The sequence below is a fragment of the Neoarius graeffei genome, chromosome 8 (assembly GCF_027579695.1).
Source record: "Neoarius graeffei isolate fNeoGra1 chromosome 8, fNeoGra1.pri, whole genome shotgun sequence".
NCBI lineage: Eukaryota > Metazoa > Chordata > Actinopteri > Siluriformes > Ariidae > Neoarius > Neoarius graeffei.
The window spans coordinates 52,900,683-52,921,148 of record NC_083576.1 but is presented as its reverse complement, the minus strand read 5'-3'; the positions used below and the strand labels follow the sequence as shown (position 1 = coordinate 52,921,148).

The following is a 20,466-nucleotide window of genomic DNA, read 5'->3' as shown; positions in this document are numbered from 1 at the left end:
CCTTTAACTTTTCCAGCCTCTTCTTGCCCCTGTCCCAACTTTTTTGAGATGTGTTGCTGTCATGAAATTTCAAATGAGCCAATATTTGGCATGAAATTTCAAAATGTCTCACTTTCGACATTTGATATGTTGTCTATGTTCTATTGTGAATACAATATCAGTTTTTGAGATTTGTAAATTATTGCATTCCGTTTTTATTTACAATTTGTACTTTGTCCCAACTTTTTTGGAATTGGGGTTGTACCTGGTGCTACGGACATCGTTCTGCATGGACAAACAGATGAAAACCTGGAAGAACATGGAGGAGTATGACTTTTTATATGTGGCTGAGTTAAAGATCTGGGGATCAGGACACTACAAGATAAATCCTGTATTGTTTTTGCCTGGGTAAATAGGCATTTTGGGGCTTTTTGTACACGTCTTTGCGATGGTTGTGAAGATGCTTCAAGTTTTAGTATCAAGTGTAAACAAACCACAGATGCTCGGTTCTCAATCCTCCCTGATCTTCTCTTCTGGGTAAATCATTCACAAAAAGCCACAGAAACACCTTTAAGGACCTAGGTATCGATGAAACAGGACAGAGAAGTTATCACGGCTCACTGTAACTGCATGGCTGGGGAAGCGGTTTCGTGCTATTAACTCGTGAGCTCTGCTTTTGTGTTTGCGTGGATCATCTCAATTATCTCATCTATCAAGTTCAGTGTAGGAGCCCAATCTACATCATCATCCTTATAAAGATTGCTAGGAAGTCCTGATAAATAAAGTGAAAATATGGTCACCATGATCAAACAGTAAACAAAAACACATCTGAGGACTTAAATGTCTCCTGAACTTCAAAACATCGTGAAATAACGGAAAATGGCAAGAAAAGTGATTTGCGAATCCAAACGAAATAAATCAGAGGAATTTACAAACCTATCATGAAGTGATCGCTGCAAACTCAAGCGCTCTTCGACTCGGCTCCATTCCATTGCAGCGAAAGGTTCAAGAGCCACCTTTCTCATCATCTGTGGGTAAAAATCCTTTGCTTTTTCACCCTTTTATCACTTCAGGGGGAACCCGGAAGAAACTTTTATCAGTTTCACAGTTTGTTTAATTCGAGCAGCCCAAAACAACGCAAGCATAGGGCATTTTAACGACTAGCAAGGCGCCCCAGCAATAGTAACGCTTTGTGAACAGTGAGCTTAGCTGACCACCACTTCATGTCTTGCATATCTAATGAGGCAGATGTGACATCGGATGCAACCCACCTATAGATGAGCTCTTTCTATTTGCAACAACTAGCAATACAAACAAATATGTGATTAGAGTTTTGGCCATTGCTGTTGAATTGTCTTGCTACTGCAGAGGAGAAATCCTTCATTCTGATGGTGCAAAGGTGCTTGACAAAACAATCAGCCAGGCACACCTTAGTTGTATGTACAAAATTTATTCTCTTACAGGAGAGACAGTAAACAACTCCTGTGGTAATACATGAGGAGTAACTGGTGGCCAAAAATAATCCAATACCCCTTTTCCACCAAATCAGTTCCAGGGCTGGTTCGGGGCCGGTGCTGGTGCTGGTTCACAACTCGTTCAACTTGCGAGCCAGCTGAGAACCAGTTTGCTTTTCCATAGCTCGCGGTGCTAACGGAAGACACGTCATTACATCGCTGTATACGTCAGTTACGTCGCTACGTTTGCATAAACCTTGGCGCGAATATCGAAGCAAAAACAACACGGAAGAAGCAGCAGCAACAACAACAATAATAATAATAATAATGGATGACTTCGCGTTTGTACAGCTGCTGCTTCTCGTCGCTTAAAAATGGCGATCTTTCGCGGTCTTGTTATTGTTGTTGGTCTTAACAACTCCGCCCCCCCGCTGACGTAAGCGGTTCTTTCCTCTGGCCCAGCAGAGAGTTGGTGCTAGCCTGGAACCGGTTTTTCTGGCCCCAGAGCCAGTTCTTTGTCAGTGGAAACAGAAAACCCGGTTCCAAACTATGCACTGGCCCCGAACCAGCCCTGGAACTGCTTTGGTGGAAGAGGGGCACTTTAGGGCCTGTGATTTCAGTGTCTGTATTAATATTTTTGCAAGGGAAATATCAAGAATGTTGCATGCAAGAGTGCCACAGTTTCTACTCTATTCCATTTAATTCACTCCTGACAAGCATATCTTTGGTGTTTTTGTCCCATTTATAGGAGAAAATGCCAGCAATCTCAGGATCTTCCTGAAGAGTTTAAAAGTATAATTTGAGCCATTATTTATTCGCCGGATGATAAGTGAGCACAAAAGGAATTCTGTGTCTTAGCAGTGGATTATAAAGAGGTCAGCACATACAGTAGTCTCACAGTATAAAAATAATCACACATTTACTTACCTTTCTGGAGGAAGTGTTCTCATTGCAAATGTGTTTCAGTATTACTGTGAGTAAGGAAAGGAATTTGTGCACTACTTGGGATGGAAAGAGCTGTACTGCAAGTAAGAAAGAGAGCTTGCAAGTTTATAATGGATCTTAGTTTCCAAAGTGGAATATTTTGAGTTCCGTTATATGTCTAAAAAAAACACTTATGCAGGAGCCAGAGTGAACAATACTTCATGTATTCTCCAGGGTACAGGCAGCCATGAATTACAACCCCAATTCCAAAAAAGTTGGAAGGCTGTGTAAAACATAAATTAAAACAGAATGCGATGATTTACAAATCATAGAAACCCTATATTTCATTGAAAATAGTACAAACACAATATATCAAATGTTGAAGCTGAGAAATTTTATTGTTTTTGAAAAATATATGCTCATTTTGAATTTGATGTCAGCAACAGGTTTCAAAACATCTGGGACAGGGACATGTTTACCACTGTGTAAATGTTTGGGAACTGAGGACAGCAGTTGCTGTAGTTTTGAAAGTGAAATGTTGTCCCGTTCTTGCCTTGTATACAACTAGCAGGTTACCCGGCGTTGCCTGGGTTTTTGCAAAATTCTGGTTGCCCCCGGACTTCCATGTCAAATTTGTTGAAGATCCATCAAGAAATGGTGATGTTACCCCAAGACAAACAAAAATCCAAACATCCACCACCCAGGGGCCCACCAGGGGCCCAAATATGGAATTTCTGAGTTCTGCCAAATTGTGGCTATCTCCTGTACAAGTTTATCTGCCAAGTTTAGTGAAGCTCTGTCGAGAGTTTGTGTTGATAAATATAACATGAAAGGCATTGAGGGAGGGGGTGGGTGGATGTTGTGCCCTCCAGGAACTTCCCTGGGGCCCATACATTAATTTTGTTTATATCTGCAAAATTCCAGGTCATCCTCTGACCTACTTGCCAAATTTGGTGAAAATTCGTCAAGAAATGGTGACGTTAATTCAGGACAAATAAACAAAGAAATTTTGCTGCTTATTATATACAGTGGTGTTTGAAAGTTTGTGAGCCCTTTAGAATTTCCTATATTTCTGCATAAATATGACCTAAAACATCATCAGATTTTCACACAAGTCCTAAAAGTAGATAAAGAGAACCCAGTTAAACAAATGAGACAAAAATATTATACTTAGTCATTTATTTATTGAGGAAAATGATCCAATATTACAACCCCGATTCCAAAAAAGTTGGGACAAAGTACAAATTGTAAATAAAAACATAATGCAATGATGTAGAAGTTTCAAAATTCCATATTTTATTCAGAATAGAACATACATTTGATGACATATCAAATGTTTAAACTGAGAAAATGTATCATTTAAAGAGAAAAATTAGGTGATTTTAAATTTCATGACAACAACACAGCTCAAAAAAGTTGGGACAAGGCCATGTTTACCACTGTGAGACATCCCCTTTTCTCTTTACAACAGTCTGTAAACGTCTGGGGACTGAGGAGACAAGTTGCTCAAGTTTAGGGATAGGAATGTTAACCCATTCTTGTCTAATGTAGGATTCTAGTTGCTCAACTGTCTTAGGTCTTTTTTGTCGTATCTTCTGTTTTATGATGCGCCAAATGTTTTCTATGGGTGAAAGATCCGGACTGCAGGCTGGCCAGTTCAGTACCCGGACCCTTCTTCTACGCAGCCATGATGCTGTAATTGATGCAGTATGTGGTTTGGCATTGTCATGTTGGAAAATGCAAGGTCTTCCCTGAAAGAGACGTCGTCTGGATGGGAGCATATGCTGCTCTAGAACCTGGATATACCTTTCAGCATTGATGGTGTCTTTCCAGATATGTAAGCTGCCCATGCCACACGCACTAATGCAACCCCGTACCATCAGAGATGCAGGCTTCTGAACTGAGCGCTGATAACAACTTGGGTCGTCCTTCTCCTCTTTAGTCCGAATGACACGGTGTCCCTGATTTCCATAAAGAACTTCAAATTTTGATTCGTCTGACCACAGAACAGTTTTCCACTTTGCCACAGTCCATTTTAAATGAGCCTTGGCCCAGAGAAGACGGCTGCGCTTCTGGATCATGTTTAGATACGGCTTCTTCTTTGAACTATAGAGTTTTAGCTGGCAACGGCGGATGGCACGGTGAATTGTGTTCACAGAAAATGTTCTCTGGAAATATTCCTGAGCCCATTTTGTGATTTCCAATACAGAAGCATGCCTGTATGTGATGCAGTGCCGTCTAAGGGCCCGAAGATCACGGGCACCCAGTATGGTTTTCCGGCCTTGACCCTTACGCACAGAGATTCTTCCAGATTCTCTGAATCTTTTGATGATATTGTGCACTGTAGATGATGATATGTTCAAACTCTTTGCAATTTTACACTGTCAAACTCCTTTCTGATATTGCTCCACTATTTGTCGGTGCAGAATTAGGGGGATTGGTGATCCTCTTCCCATCTTTATTTCTGAGAGCCGCTGCCACTCCAAGATGCTCTTTTTATACCCAGTCATGTTAATGACCTATTGCCAATTGACCTAATGAGTTGCAGTTTGGTCCTCCAGCTGTTCCTTTTTTGTACCTTTAACTTTTCCAGCCTCTTATTGCCCCTGTCCCAACTTTTTTGAGATGTGTTGCTGTCATGAAATTTCAAATGAGCCAATATTTGGCATGAAATTTCAAAATGTCTCACTTTCGACAGTTGATATGTTGTCTATGTTCTATTGTGAATACAATATCAGTTTTTGAGATTTGTAAATTATTGCATTCCATTTTTATTTACAATTTGTACTTTTGTCCCAACTTTTTTGGAATCGGGGTTGTACATACAGTATCTGTGAGTGGCAAAAGTATGTGAACCTTTGCTTTCAGTATCTGGTGTGACCCCCTTGTGCAGCAATAACTGCAACTAAATGTTTCCGGTAACTGTTGATCAGTCCTGCACACCGGCTTGGAGGAATTTTAGCCCATTCCTCCATACAGAACAGCTTCAACTCTGAGATGTTGGCGGGTTTCCTCACATGAACTGCTCGCTTCAGGTCCTTCCACAACATTTCGATTGGATTAAGGTCAGGACTTTGACTTGGCCATTCCAAAACATTAACTTTATTCTTCTTTAACCATTCTTTGGTAGAACGACTTGTGTGCTTAGGGTCATGGTCTTGCCGCATGACCCACCTTCTCTTGAGATTCAGTTCATGGACAGATGTCCTGACATTTTCCTTTAGAATTCGCTGGTATAATTCAGAATTCATTGTTCCATCAATGATGGCAAGCCATCCTGGCCCAGATGCAGCAAAACAGGCACAAACCATGATACTACCACCACCATGTGTCCTGTCCCAACTTTTTTTAAAACATGTTGCTGGCATTAAATCCAAAATGAACATATATTTTTCAAAAAACAATACATTTTCTCAGTTTCAACATTTGATATGTTGACATTGTACTATTTTCAATGAAATATAGGGTTACCATGATTTGCAAACCATTGCATTGTTTTTATTTACATTTTACACAGCATCCCACCTTTTTTTTATATTGGGGTTGTAGATGGGAAGGAGTGTCAGATATTGCACCAGAGAGAAAATGGAAATGAAGTTGAACGATATAATTATGATAGTGTGTGGAATTAAGTGTTTATTGTGTGGAACTGTGGTCCATCATGATAAAGAAAAAGTTATTATACTTGATTTAAAATGGAAAGCTGGTTAAATTGTAGAATAATATGTATTTGAGATTAAATAGACATTAATAAAATGCCATAAAAACGTACAGTAAAACCTATAGTAAACCTTGTCAAGACATTCAGGTGAGATCCAACTTTTTAAAAAGGTGTTATAAACACATTCATTTTGGCTATTCAGTGGAAATCTTTTGAACATTGGAAAAATTTATCTTTTGGATGTTTTGGTATTCAGTAGGTAGCCAGCTAACCTCAGTTTTCTAGATCAACAAATTCTCAACTGGTAGTGATGCAAATTACACAACAAGGATCAATTAGATGAATATCATTCTTTAGTTTCCCACCAAATTACATTTTTAAAATCGCTTCTTGCTTTTTGATTGTCTGGTTTGTTTATTTCTTTCATGCCTCATGTCAGGGTATGAGGACATTTGACATTACAGAATATTTATTTCTCCTCTGACTAAACATTTTTTTTTCAAGCAAACTATGAACTGTAGCTCTAAATTCACCAGCTCCTGAACCTCAATTCATCATCCTTGAAAGAAAATCGACTACAGTGACTGAGAGGCACTGAAGACATCTTGACACACTGAATAAAAGCAAGTACATCAATTTTCTGTCTTTCTTTGTCTCTACTACATGCATATGAAAGTAAAATGGTGATCTTGTCATCATCCTCACCTGTGTAAAGTTTGAGTAGCATCCTTGGAGTCTGTATGAGACACAAAGGTTAAAGAGGTGAATTTAAGCTTTTTCGTCTTTTGGCATATTCATGAATTAAGATTACAGTTTTTACCAGATAAAAATTTCAGGAGTCTGGGTAAATATGGTTTCATATTATTTTTGTATTAAATCAAGGGTTTTTCTTTATTTGATAGGTAATCGTCCTAGCTTTTAAAAGGGGTTCTACGTGGAAATTTTAAAGCAATGAACCAAAGATTTACATAACTTTCGATCCCTAGGTTTAACTTTTTTCCTAAGAGTTTGCAGCGAGCCTACTGTAATCTGTACTCATTAAGTCTGCTTAATTAACTCAGCTGCCTGTTGACAAGCAGTACAGTGCCTTGCAAAAGTATTCATCCCCCTTGGTGTTTGTCCTGTTTTGTCGTATTACAAGCTGGAATTAAGTCTCTTGGGGTATGTCTCTATTAGCTTAGCACATCTAGCCACTGGGATTTTTACCCATTCCTCAAGGCAAAACTGCTCCAACTCAAGTTAGATGGGCTGCGTTGGTGTACAGCAATCTTCAAGTTATACCACAGATTCTCAATTGGATTGAGGTCTGGGCTTTGATTAGGCCATTCCAAGACATCTAAATGTTTCCCTTTAAACCACTCCAGTGTAGCTTTAGCAGTATGTTTAGGGTCATTGTCCTGCTAGACCATGAACCTTTGTCCCAGTCTCAAACCTCTGGCTGATTCAAACAAGTTATCCTCCAGAATTGCCCTGTATTTAGTACCATCCATCTTTCCTTCAGTCCTGACCAGCTTTCCTGTCCCTGCAGATGAAAAAAACATCCCCACAGCATGATGCTACTACCACCATGTTTCACTGTAGGAATGGTGCTCTCAGGGTGTTGGATTTGCACCACATATGGCATTTCCCATGATGGTCAAAAAGTTCAATTTTAGTCTCAACTGACCAGAGAATCTTCTTCCATGTGTTTGGGGAGTCTGCCACATGCTGTTGGGCAAACTTTAAACATGATTTTTTATTTTTTTTTAAGCAATGACTTTTTTTCTGGCCACTCTTCCATAAAGCCCCACTTTGTGGAGTGTATGGTTTAAAGTGGTCCTATGAACAGCTACTCCCATCTCCACTGTGGATCTTTGCAGCTCCCTCAGCATTATTGTTGGTGTCTTTGTTGCACCTCTGATTAATGCCCTCCTTGCCCGGTCTGTGAGTTTTGGTGGGCGGCCTTCTCTTGTCAGTGGTGCCATATTCTTTCCATTTTGCTATAATGGATTTAATGGTGCTCTGTGGGATATTCAAAGTTTGGGATATTTTTATGACCCAATCCTGATCTATACATCTCCACAACTTTGTCTCTGACCTGTTTGGAGGCTCCTTGGTTTTCATGTTGCTTGCTTAGTAGACTAGCAGAGTCAGGGTCCTTCCAGAACAGATTGATTTATACAGACATCATGTGACAGATCATGTGACACTTTGATTGCACATAGGGGGATCTTAACCAACTAATTATGTGGCTTATGAAGTGAATTGGTTGGACCAGCTCTTATTTAGGGGTTTCATATGAAAGGGGGGTGAATACCTATGCACACTCCAGATTTCTGTTTTTTTTTTCATCTTAATTATTGTTTGTGTCACAATAAAAAAAAGTGCACCTTTAAAGTGGTAGGCATGTTGTGTAAATCAAATGGTGCTAACCCTCCAAAAATCCATTTTAATTCCAGCTTGTAATGCGACAAAACAGGACAAACACCAAGGGGGATGAATACTTTTGCAAGGCACTGTAAATGTTCCTCCCAACCAAGTGGGATCCTTCCTTATACTTAATCCTGTTAACAGCGAGGTTCTCCACCCATGTAAGCTATTCACAATGGGTTGGTAAAACCGATTCTCTTGACCAGGTAAGTGCAACATATTTAAATATAATTTATCTATATTTTGTTGATAAAGAATCAGGAAACTATCAGTGAAATCTTTCATTCCTGTCTGCTTTTTGCAAACCAACTGACTTACTATTAAACTATTCATTTGCTTGCTACAACCTTCAAAGTTCTGTCTATACCAATATTGCTGTTGAACAGCTTCCACAAGGAAAGAAGATAAATCCCAATGGCATGGCATTATTATAAGTGAACCATGAAAACAAAAGAATGAAGGTCAAATATAGACCATAATACCATCAAATCAACATAGCGGTCATATCCATAGCCAGAGTGATATGGTATTATCATATTTATTACAGTAATAAGTCCAGAACATAAAAGTACAACATTGACAGAATGGTATGACAACTACACAAATAATGTGAATATTAGTGATCATTTTGGGGATGGAAATAGATATAGACATGTAGATGTAGGACTGAGTGGTTACTGAAGAATAGTAATGGCACACAATGCACAGAAAGAAGTTTGTAGAGCTGCATATATTATTTGTACACTAAGACTGCTACATATATCTGAAAAAAAGAGAGGGAGGATGAAAGGGCCGCCAGCGAGGGCCTAATCAGTGGAATGAATTTCTGCTAAGAGGCAAAAATAGAAAGCAAACACATTCTTGAAGCAATCTTGAAAATGAGCATGGATGACAAGAGAGGTAATGAGAAAGGCCAAAAGTAAAAGCTATGTGGATTGTACAGCAGATTTTGAAATTTAGTGCAGCTTCTTTTTTATTTGGAATTCATACACAATATCACAAAACCATGTGTGGTATGGCTGTGTCTGCAATTATATTACCTGTCTGTAAGACCAGCATCACTTGTGAAGTAGTAGTTGTATAGTTTGTTTTGATTTCTTATGAGATAGCTTGGTATTGCTCTTCCAGCAAACTTGGGGAGATGTTCTGCTATTTATACCAGTATCTCCAACTCAACTCCTCCTCATCCTCAATGGATTTGTCGTCCGTACTTCACACCTCTGCCGCTTTTTATTTGCTAGCCCTTCTCCCCCTCCCTGCTCTAACTGTAACTCTGATTTAGAAAGTATGAGGCCCCACATAGACTGATAAGCGGAGAGCTGAACTTGTCTGGTAGCTCATGAGGGGGTTGACCGAAACCATCTCCAAGTCCAGAACATACTCTTTGGGTCCAGTCACAGCACGGGCTAGCACCAACATGGCACTGATATTGTTGATTTGCTAAGAGAGAAGACAACACATTTGGCTTAGAAGTCTGCATTATTGGGAAATTAGCTTAATACATGTTCCAGTGATCATAATGTACTCGTGAAAGCTATACAATATATTAACACCATGACATATACCTGAAAAAGATGGAACAAAGCTCTACATTTCTCTCTGTGCATTTATGGCTGCACAATTTTAAATAAAAAAGGCTAAAAAATAGTACTGTGCAGTGTCCTCCTGCTCCGTTAGCTATTAAAAGCTACAAACAGAAAATCTGGCACCAAAATAGAAGTGCATTGTCCTCAACTTTTGATACTTTTCCACTGTTAACATCAGCGCAAACCTTCCCCTCCTTGCTTCCTTCCTCCCTCCAAGGGCCATGTTCTCAAATATTAACGGCTCATATTTTGGCTTTAGTTTAAAATCCCAGAAATAGATAGATTGCAGGATAATAACCCAATTCAAAAGCCAAGATCAGATAGGATAACTTTCACGAAAGTAACCCCAGGAGGTTTTAAAGCTATACGGCCTTTCGATTTCATAAAATCGGTGAAATTTAGTCTTTGTGATACATGTTTATTTGTGTAATATCTAAAAAAAAAAAAAAACACCCACAGGTCATTCTATGGCTGGGAAGTTATTTAATATGAGGGGATTCCTGAGCAAATAATGTGTATGAAATCGCTTGCTTTGCGCAGTCAAGCAGACAGAGGAAGTCCAGTGTGCGCATACACAGGTTTACCTTCTTCTTCTTTTGAGTTTTATGGCAGCTGGAATCCACAGTGTTGCATTACTGCCATCTGCAGGTTTCTCTTGACCATGCACTGATAGTTACATCATTCTGTCGCTAAACGAACAGCTGATCACACCGAGGTGCTCGCTGACCGCCAATATTTATTAGTTTGGTACTGCGTTTCCTTTCCTTCGCAACATAACGTCTTTTCTTCTCGCTTTCCATTACTGTAGTCTGTCTTTCACATTTCATTCGCGTCCTCCATTTTTCTCTCCTGTTTCAAATTTGTATCCCACAATGCCTTGTGCGAATGGGGAAAGCCCACCACGTGATGCATGACATAGTATCTTGAATTGGGCCATGGTGAAGCAGGAAAAAATAGCAGAGAATTTAGGGCCACGTGGCCCTAAATTCATTAATTGTTCTATTTAAAAAACAAAACTCATAAAATTGGAAGTCTGTAATTCGAATTCAGTAACTTTCGGTCCACTAAACAAAAATAATTGGGTGTCAGGGAAAATTCTTTTTAATGGCCTACACTTGAAGAATCTGAAAGGCAGTCTACCTTTAAATGTGAATCAATTAAATCTCACCCTGATGTAGAAGTCTCCATTGTCATCTCCAGAGCGGATGCGGAAGGTGTTGTAGGCTCCAGGGTAGACGCTTGTGGCCTGGATCTGGAAAATGTCAGAGGGTACGGACCGTTCTGAGGTGATGCTCATATAACGGTGCACAATGGTGAAGGGTAAGTCTCGGCAGCCAGGTTTAGAGACAGGACACACACAGCGACTAGAGGGATAGGGTTACAATATAATAGTGATTGAATAATATTAGACATGGCACATACATTACATGATTTAAAAGGAGCACAATTTTTTAAAACAAAGAGGGCAGAATGGAATGTGTAGCTGATTTGACTAGATACAGGTCATTTTGTCCAATAGTTAAGACATTTCATCCAAAGCCTTTTTCATATGCACTATCAATTATTTTATATTTCAGGTATTTGTTTGTTTGAAAAAAGGAGGCATTCTCAATGGAATTTGATCGAAGCAAAACACATTTTTGCAAAATGAAAACGAAACCGGAAATGATGGGAATCAGTGAGTGTCAACTTCGGCTGGGGCCGCTTGTAGGGAGAGATCATTTTTATTAGACCAAATTACATAGAAAATCTATACTCACACTTGTCAGATATCTTTGGCAAGTGCAAGATATGAGATATGATATCCAGATATGAGAAAACGTGCATTTTCTCAGTCTTTATATAGGCACGCTGATGCCTCTTGATCATGTGCAGGTGAGCCTCATTAACAGCACGCGCACGAGAGTCCACTCGGGTGTGCTCCGGACTGCGCACGCACGCCGAGCAGACTCTCACACGTGCGCTGTTAATGAGGCTCACCTGCACATGATCAAGAGGCATCAGCGTGCCTATATAAAGACTGAGAAAACGCACGTTCAGGGCGAAGTATTACACCACGTCAGTACATGTTACCGAGCCTTATTCTCCCATGTAGATTCCCTGGGTTTCCGATCCTGTTTCCTGTGCTTAGTTCTGTTTTTGCCTGATTTAGCCTGTTCGTGCCTCGCCCGACTTTTTGCTAGTTTCACGTTTACGAGATTGCCTGCCGTTTTGGATTGTTTGCCCGTGTGTTTTCACAACTCTTAATAAACATTACTTCTGCACTTGCATCCGTTTCCTACCGCTCTCTGACAGTGAGAGGTACATATATAGGTTATTAGGTGTATATATCACTAATATACATACATATAAAATTGATAGTGCGTATGAAAAAGGCTTTGGATGAAATGTCTCAACTATTGGACGAAATGGTCACTGGACGAGATGTCCTGATCCCATTTGATTTGGTCAGAGCCACAACACGGTCTCTATGACACCTTCGTTTGTCCAGAAGTAAATGAAGTGATATTGTATTATTCTTTTCATCTACTGGTTCAGTAGGTATATTTAAGCCTTAAGAGTATCAAAATACACCTGAGTATTCTCCACAGGTCAGAAAAATGATCTTGGATGCTCTCCATTAACCACCAGATATTTCTTCAGAACATAAACCTTCTACACCACTTATTACCTGTGTCAGGCTTTGGAATGATTTAGAGCAGACTGAATTAGGCTTTAGAGCAACCCAGTGATATGGAAAAACTCACATTGCAGTTTCAGAAATAGAAAACTATGCCTGAAGTAAATACAACTAGCAATAAGAGAACAAAAGTCCTATTTTAATGATGGAAGAAATAAGTGAGTACATGGATCAGCTGTAGGCTAAAACTACTTCACTTACTTGTTTGATACTTGAACGTAGGGCTCCTGACAGCGGTTCGTGTCAACGCAGCGATGACCGCCATGAACGTTCACACACGTCTGGCTATCAGTGCACTGGTGCGCTCCTGTCTCACACTCATTTATATCTGCATTAAGACACACGTACAAATCAGAAATGGAATCAAATGTAATAGTTAAAATGAGAAAATAATGAAAGGCTGAATAAAGCCAGAGCATGAAGTAGAAGATAAGATACAGATGTTGACCTTGGCAGAGACGAGTCCCAAGGAGCTGGTAGCCTTCTGGGCAGACACACGAGAATTTGCCAGGCTCGTTTACACACTGGTGCTGACAAAGGTAACTAGAGAAACTGCACTCGTCTATGTCTGTGTAAAGAATAAAGAAGACAGTATAGGAGGTGGCCTAAATAGATATGCTGTTTACATGACACAGAAGATCTGTGCATGCGCTGCATCGTGTATTTCTCACCTTTGCAGGTGAATCCGTCTGGCCCCAGCTCGTAACCCTGCTCACAGCGGCAAAGGAAAGTGCCATAGGTGTTATAACACCTCTGACTACAGGGGGCGCCCATGTTGCACTCGTCCACGTCTGAAACCACAAATCATGACACAGCAGACGCAAATTATAAGTATGCTTTATAAAGCACGTTTCAAGGAAAAAGTGCAATTATTATGTATTCGGAAAGAGCCAGTGTGGAACCTTGATTTTTTTTTTTTAAAGGTTGACATCAGCAGCATAAAAATAACTTTTGAGGTGCCTTATGTAGACAACATGCCACATGGTTTTAAATGCTAAATTATTGTCTATATTTAAATTCACAATGATTGGTGTGAGGTCATACAAGGTAAATGGCAGGTTTATTTTTTCTGTACACCAAATCTAACGTAGGATTTGCCCCGTACTTTGGAACACTACAGTAATTGTTCCCTTATGTCGCCACAGTGCCACTTATTCACCAAATTCGAGGTGCTGTGGCAATTTGTTTGGACTTTGGCCTCCGTTCAGAGGAGCTGAGGTGTAGGATGATATTGTACAACAGCATGTGGGCCTGGTTTTCTAAATTACTGTGTGTGCACAGTTTGACTGTGTGTGGAGGATGGCCTATGACTCAGGGCAAAGCATTGTTGGCTATGCATGGGGGTGGTAGTGTGTGGGCAGACTCACCAATGCAGGACCGATTGTTGCCTGCCAGCTGGAAGCCAGGCTCGCACTGGCAGGAGAAAGAACCGGGCACGTTAACGCAGCGGTGCTGGCAGTACCGGTACCGACACTCATCAATGTCTGACAAAAGTGAAGGGGGAAAGTTGAGGTGAACTACACATACAGTACAGCTCAAAACTTTATTCTTCATTAGCAGCTTCATCAAACACAATCACTCAGTTGAAAGGCAGTGCTCTATATCCTAATGTCACTAGTTCTCCAAATTCAATAAGCAGGGGAACAGTGAAAAGTGCAATGGTTAAAAATCACAAATGAGCTTCTCAGCTTCTTACTCCTTAAACGTCATTGGCTCACATTTCTCACTCACAAGTCCAAATTCTATTAGTCTAACACTAATATAATACATGCTCTTACTGAAATATGACCCTCCATGCAGGAATATACTGTATATTCTACATACATTCAGTATGAACTGGCTATATGCCGATTCTGTTTGTGCCTCTTTAAAAGTGCAGCTGCTTTTTACCGATGCACTCCGTTCCCACTTTGCGGTATCCATTCGGACACTGGCAAGTAAATGAGCCCTCTGTATTGATGCACTCCTGACTGGGCTGGCAGTCATGTTCATCCCGTTCACACTCATCCATATCTGTAAGAGCATCAAAACAATTCACTGTCCAGGTTATCTGAGTCACATTCGAGTTCATGTTTGTTCCTTTAATATTTGCTGCTGCACTGGTAACTTGTTACTGAAGCAGAGAGGCCACTTCCTGAATTATGACTAACAGTTTGAAGGAATAAAGAAATGTTAACTGTGTTACTTTATACTGAGTGCTGAGTAATACAACAGTGGGGAGCATTAATGACGGTTTGATTGCTGATAGCAGCTGGGAAATAGCTTAGCCCTCCAAATCCCCTCTACCTCCCACAGACTACCCCCTGCCAACTTGTGCAAAACTCCCAAACAACCTCATTCTTACATGACACCTGTTTCTGAATTAGGCCTACTAGCTGAATTGTTCTGGAATCTGTAAGCCACGACAAACACTTTCTTACACATACAGTATATAACCCTAACATTATGTGTATTTTTTAAATCAAGTCCATGTACATACGTACACAAACAATGGAATTATGAAAAACGGTGCCTTCACAATACACACACTCACACTGTCACTCACGCTTACCACCTGTTCACTAACACCCACACTGCACTCCCCTCCCCAAGCGCACACATTTCCAAACACACTCACCCACGCAGCTGTCTCCATGAGCCTCATAGCCGCTGGGACAGGGGTTGTAGGGCTCGCTTGAGGTGTTTCCCACACCAGCAGGGATTTGGTTGGGTGGATCAGGGGCAGGGATTACTGAGGCAGAGCGCGGGAGACACAAGTAGCCACCATAATGGTTGAAGCACTTCATCTCACCCTTACACGCCTCTGGGATTGTTTCACATTCATTTATGTCTGAGACGGGAAAAGTAATGTTTCAGAGATTTGGTACTTTTTTTTTTAAATCACAGGAGTTCATTTTCATGTTACTATGTAATAAACACATTAAGCATAAAATATGCACTATAATCAGGGAATATGGAGATGTTTTACCTTTGCAGTGTTGAGTTTGTGGATCCCAGTGATAGCCATCTGTGCATTCCTGACGTTTCATCACAGAATAAGAGGCATGAATGCAAATGCTTCCATACTACGCATTTGTAGACACATGCTTATCAAATAAACGGAGGATAGAAAACGAAAACGAGTGGGAAAACAGTTCCCTCCTTCCTTACCGTGTAGGTGTCACTTTCTGTGGGCGGCTGTGAAATAGCTTGGTGGAGGAGCACAGAAACGTACACACATACAAATGAAACACACACGGACCACATCTTCACACAGAGACACTTTCACCTGCCTCTTTGCAGATTAGAGAAACCGTAAAAGTAGTGTGGCAAACACAAACACACACAGATACACACTGGAACACGCTGCAGGGTCTCAGGTAAGGATGAGAGCAAAGGCTTTAACCCAAGGTTTGAAATCACACTGCGGAATCTGGAGGACAGAGGGACAAAGAGAGGGCAAGAGAACCTTAGTGATGGAATAAGTACCTTCAACTCTGAAAATTATGACGTTCAAAGTTCGTCTTTGATGTGTCCATTTGTCACAGATTTAATTGCATTGTGTGGTTTTGTTTTCATTTTTCCCTCCGTTTTGGCAAAGACTAGACTGTTTAATTGTTGCCACAGATTTTACATGTACTTTAAATGATAATTAACATCTAAATTGACCATCACAAAGCCACCATGTATGTGGCAACCTGATGGCGCCCTCTGGTGGCTGAACTGGAATTGCACACAATCAGTCACCACTTTATTACAAGTGCCTTTCACATGCAGTACATACCCACACTTATTAATATTTGACTCGACTGTAAGTCTAACAGCTTGCCTTTCATGATCTCAGACATTTTAGCTAGAACATGTCATGGATTCAAAAGAATTGGGGGGGGCAGTCTGAAAGAGCTCATTTAGAGTTTTTAACTTCAGTTACTGTTCTTAGTAGAAGAGAGATCTGTGATTTCCAAGTAAATCTGTCAGCTTGAATAAGTTCTGTCTTTCAGGTCTCTTGCCTGGAGAATAAATAGAAAAGCAGCCAAATGCAGTACTTATAAAACATTTCTGTTTCAGGACCGTCTAGTGAAGTGCAGTGCAGTTATCTGGTTTGTGCCAGAGAGAAAATAACACGGGGGAAGATCATAACCACTGTCTTCCTGATGCATGAAACTCTCAGTCACACAAACCTTCAGATACACACTGTAAAGACAGCAGAAGTTGTCTAGACTCCAAAACATGAATGGCTTTGTCAGACCTCGTGGTCACAGTGTGGAAGGCTTTGGCCTGTGCACTGGTATAGTCAAGTTGACTCAAAGTGATAAACAGGCAGCCACAGGGCAACATGCACACGCAAACGCACATTCTGATTTTATTACATCAGCCTCCAAATGAGATTGCTTTGCTTTGGCCCAAACCACACAATGTTGTTCGTCATGACTTACAGTACACACAAGGAAACCTCAAACACGAACAAATCCTATTAAAGGCTGAATGCACCAGCAAATATGATTTGTGATAGAATTACGTTTTAGTCTGTCCCTCTGATAGACTGCTATTTCTCATGTCGTGATTACAATGTGCCTACAATAAAAGCTCTCCAGCATAACACACGTACATATTTGTACACAGTTTAAGCAGAGCCTATGTTAATACTATGTTTCATAGGTCAAACATTCTGTCTAATGCACACTTGTATATGGTAGATGGGCCAGTATATAAGCTATCATGTTTGCACGCTGTAATACAAATTCCTTTGGAAAGTTGTCAAAGACTCTTTTTAAAATAAATGTTATGTTTTATATATATATATATATATATATATATATATATATATATATATATATATATATATATATATATAAATAAAATTTTTCTTCATCATTATTGTAATTCTTCTATATTTTTAAGTGATGTGGCCATTCCCACACATCAGTTGCCAGCCTTATTCACCCAAATGCTACTACACAGGTATACATTTGCTTGCACTCTCTCTCACACACACACAGAATACAGCAAGCATATAGTTTGAGAAAGCCCAGAATCAGCCATGGCAGCAACCCAAGGGAAGGGCAGAGCTGTGTCGGACACTGGTCAGAGTATGTTTGGTGGTAAGGGCAATTTAGACTACCACGGCACGCCAAGCGTCCATCGGTTTTCTGGAATGCTACTGGTAAGGATGTGGGCACAGCTCTACACTCAGGTCAACCGGACAGCAGGAGAATTTTCCCATAGTATCACATCCTCAGGAAAGCCCCTTGAAGATCACTGTTGTAATCAAGACTACCAAAACCGAGACCAAGCCATGACCAAGACCAAAGCGTATCAAGACCAAGACTTTGAGGGACTGTGATCAAGTCGAGACCAAGACAGGGCAAAAACAAGTAAAGACCAGGACCAGATGAGTGTGTGTGAGAAGGGGGGTGGGGTGGGGTGACAATCGTTAACAGGAAGAAAAATTTCACATTAGCAATGAATCACATCATTGGCCGCATTTGAAGCAGGAAATTTTACATCCAATCACAATAACAATGTTAACAAATAAATCAGGCAATGCACAGGCAATTTAGTGATATCCCCACAGTTGTCATCTTGATCTGTATTGAAATAAAATCCAGAGTCCTCTACTCATACATCCGAGACCAAGACAAGACCGAGTAAAAGTGTGGTGGATTCCAAGACCTTCAAAAAGTGGTCTTGAGACCAATTTCAAGTACTACAACACTACCGGAGAGGGCAAGTAGGCCTACCTGGGATGGCCCAAGACCTATTTCATACCTTATGGTCTCAGTGAGATGTTCACGCTATTTTAGTTTTTCATTCATACCTATTAATTCTAAAACTGAAATGCTGTATCTGGTGCATAATAGCAAATAACTGTAAATTTGTGCATATAGATTCAACCTCCAGGACCAAGTTCCTCTTCAATAAACTTCACCAATCAGTTGGATCAAAAAATCCTGCTTTCATTGGTACACGTTTGAGGATCACACATGTATCGAGACAAAGGATTTCTTCCTACATCTCTAACTTTTGCAAACACAATCACATTTTCCTGTCCTGTGATGTGTCCGTGCTCTGTTCGGTTCTGTTCAGCTGCCCATGAAGCTCACATTCGGTCATGTTGCTTGAAACAATTTCACTGTGGACGTGGTGGTCATGTCCTCCTCAGAGCAAATGGTTTTGCAATGGACTGGATCACCACTGACCAATGTAAACCACAGTAGGGTGTTTATGCTTTTTCAGCACTTAGCAACATGTGTGCAGTCTGCCATGACTTTTAATATAAATATATGACTCTGGCGAAGGAGACGTGTTACTTGGTTCTCAGGTAATGCTGTAAATTGTCTACATTACAATTGTAATGCGCAAACATTTTAGATTGGTTTATAAGTGAAGCATATATATATATATATATATACATACATACATACACACACACACACTATAGAAAGAAGATGCAGAGAACAGTATCTACAGTGACACTAAGCCCCAGAGCACAATATGCTTCTCTTCCTTGGAATAAATGCTCAAGTCAGCACCAGCCATATAAAATAATGCAGGCAAATGTCAGTAATTACCAAAAAATACAGAAATAAAGGTCATGAAGCTGTTTGCAGTATAGAAGTAGCTTGTGTTAGTATAGTAGGCTACTGTTCTCAGCTGTGACGTCATGTGGGCATTTAATTGTGCGTGTGTTTTCTCTTCTTGTTATGGCACCTGTGTTTCTTCAGGGGGCCAAAATGTTTTTGTAGGCACAAATGTTCACACCACAAAGTACCTCAGGGATTTTTTTTTGTATGCCCAAAGAACTCAAGAGTTGTCTATTTAATACAATGAGATTAAGAGAGCAGTGAAACAAGAAGCAGACACACACGTTGCTCTCATATATTAAATCCACTCTTAAAAGCCAAAGCCAGTGCACCCCACTTGTCTGAATGGGGATCAGACTAGAAATGACATTTCGACTAGTTGTGAAATAGTATCTGGAAAATGGTTTGGAAAGTTTTGCAATGCTACGTGCTATGTGTAACAACATGCTGATGGTTGGGTAATAGACACTAAAGGAATAATCACTACTGTCTGCTGCATGTCTGGGGACTAGCTGAAGATATATAAATGGCATTGCTTGAAGGTTGCATGGTGATTATATTCTGTGCTGCTTAAAATTTGGGGGCTGAACAAAAGTAGCACGAGGCACTGCACATACCTAATAATCAAAAGAGCAAATATGACGTACAAAGATCTTTAAAAAGCCTGGGAATGATTAAAAACTGTCGCTCTCACCCTCTCTTTCTGTCTCACACACACACTCATACATTCTCTTCCTGTCTCATTGTCTGCTTGCTCTCTCCTCCTCATGGCCTTCACTTCATTCTGATGACCACATCAGCATTTTTGCATCCGCATTGATAACAATTTATCATAGATTCAGAATGGAAAGCATTCATTTAAAATTTAAAACACATGCATACTTACAGGTCACTTTTATTTTTTTTAAGAACTTTCTTCTGGTGGTGGTGGTGGTGGCCTTGGATTCCGCTTTTAGAGTGTGTCTCTGGCTCTTCCTTTACACTCCTCTTCTCTTCCGGCCTCTTTTGCTCTCTGTTGCTCCTCTCTGGCCCTTCTCCTGCCTTGTTGCCTTGTTCTGCCTCCTTAGTGTGAGAAGTGAGGGAGTTTGGAGACGGACAGCTGGAGTGTGAGCGTGTTCACAAAAAAAAAAAAAAGGACAGCCCATTCTGACCCCCCCTCTAGGCCCCCTGTGCAGCCATCCTCCGCCCCCCAGACACCCCCGCCTCACCC

The 20,466-nt window shown here is 40.4% G+C and overlaps 1 protein-coding gene across 2 annotated transcripts; it reads right to left on the bottom strand.

The window, feature by feature from the left end:
- Window positions 1-6,136: 6,136 nt before the first annotated feature.
- On the bottom strand, window positions 6,137-20,388 carry efemp2a (EGF containing fibulin extracellular matrix protein 2a). Of its 2 annotated transcripts, XR_009655230.1 has the most exons (12): window positions 20,143-20,388; window positions 15,844-16,105; window positions 15,662-15,710; window positions 15,311-15,523; window positions 14,584-14,706; window positions 14,061-14,177; window positions 13,365-13,484; window positions 13,142-13,261; window positions 12,895-13,021; window positions 11,182-11,377; window positions 9,468-9,867; window positions 6,137-6,754 (listed from the first exon to the last, which is right to left on the bottom strand). XR_009655230.1 is itself a non-coding variant. In XM_060927851.1 (11 exons), exons 2-11 carry the CDS (start codon window positions 15,937-15,939, stop codon window positions 9,706-9,708), a joined length of 1,323 nt encoding a protein of 440 aa, XP_060783834.1. In that variant the 5' UTR covers window positions 15,940-16,105; window positions 20,143-20,388; the 3' UTR covers window positions 8,947-9,705. The 2 variants fall into 2 exon arrangements, 1 of the variants encoding a protein (XP_060783834.1); XM_060927851.1 differs by lacking the exon at window positions 6,137-6,754 and having other exon boundaries at window positions 8,947-9,867.
- Between the last annotated feature and the right edge of the window lie 78 nt (window positions 20,389-20,466).

What these genes read in the sequence shown, in the direction of transcription:
- efemp2a (XM_060927851.1), bottom strand. Translation starts at nt 15,939, where the DNA reads ATGTGGTCCGTGTGTGTTTCATTTGTATGTGTGTACGTTTCTGTGCTC. An exon ending in TGGGACTCGTCTCTGCCAAG is followed by an intron (nt 13,022 to 13,141) that starts GTCAACATCTGT and finishes GTCTTAATGCAG; the next exon opens with ATATAAATGAGTGTGAGACA. An exon ending in ATGGAGACTTCTACATCAGG is followed by an intron (nt 9,868 to 11,181) that starts GTGAGATTTAAT and finishes CTTCTCTCTTAG; the next exon opens with CAAATCAACAATATCAGTGC.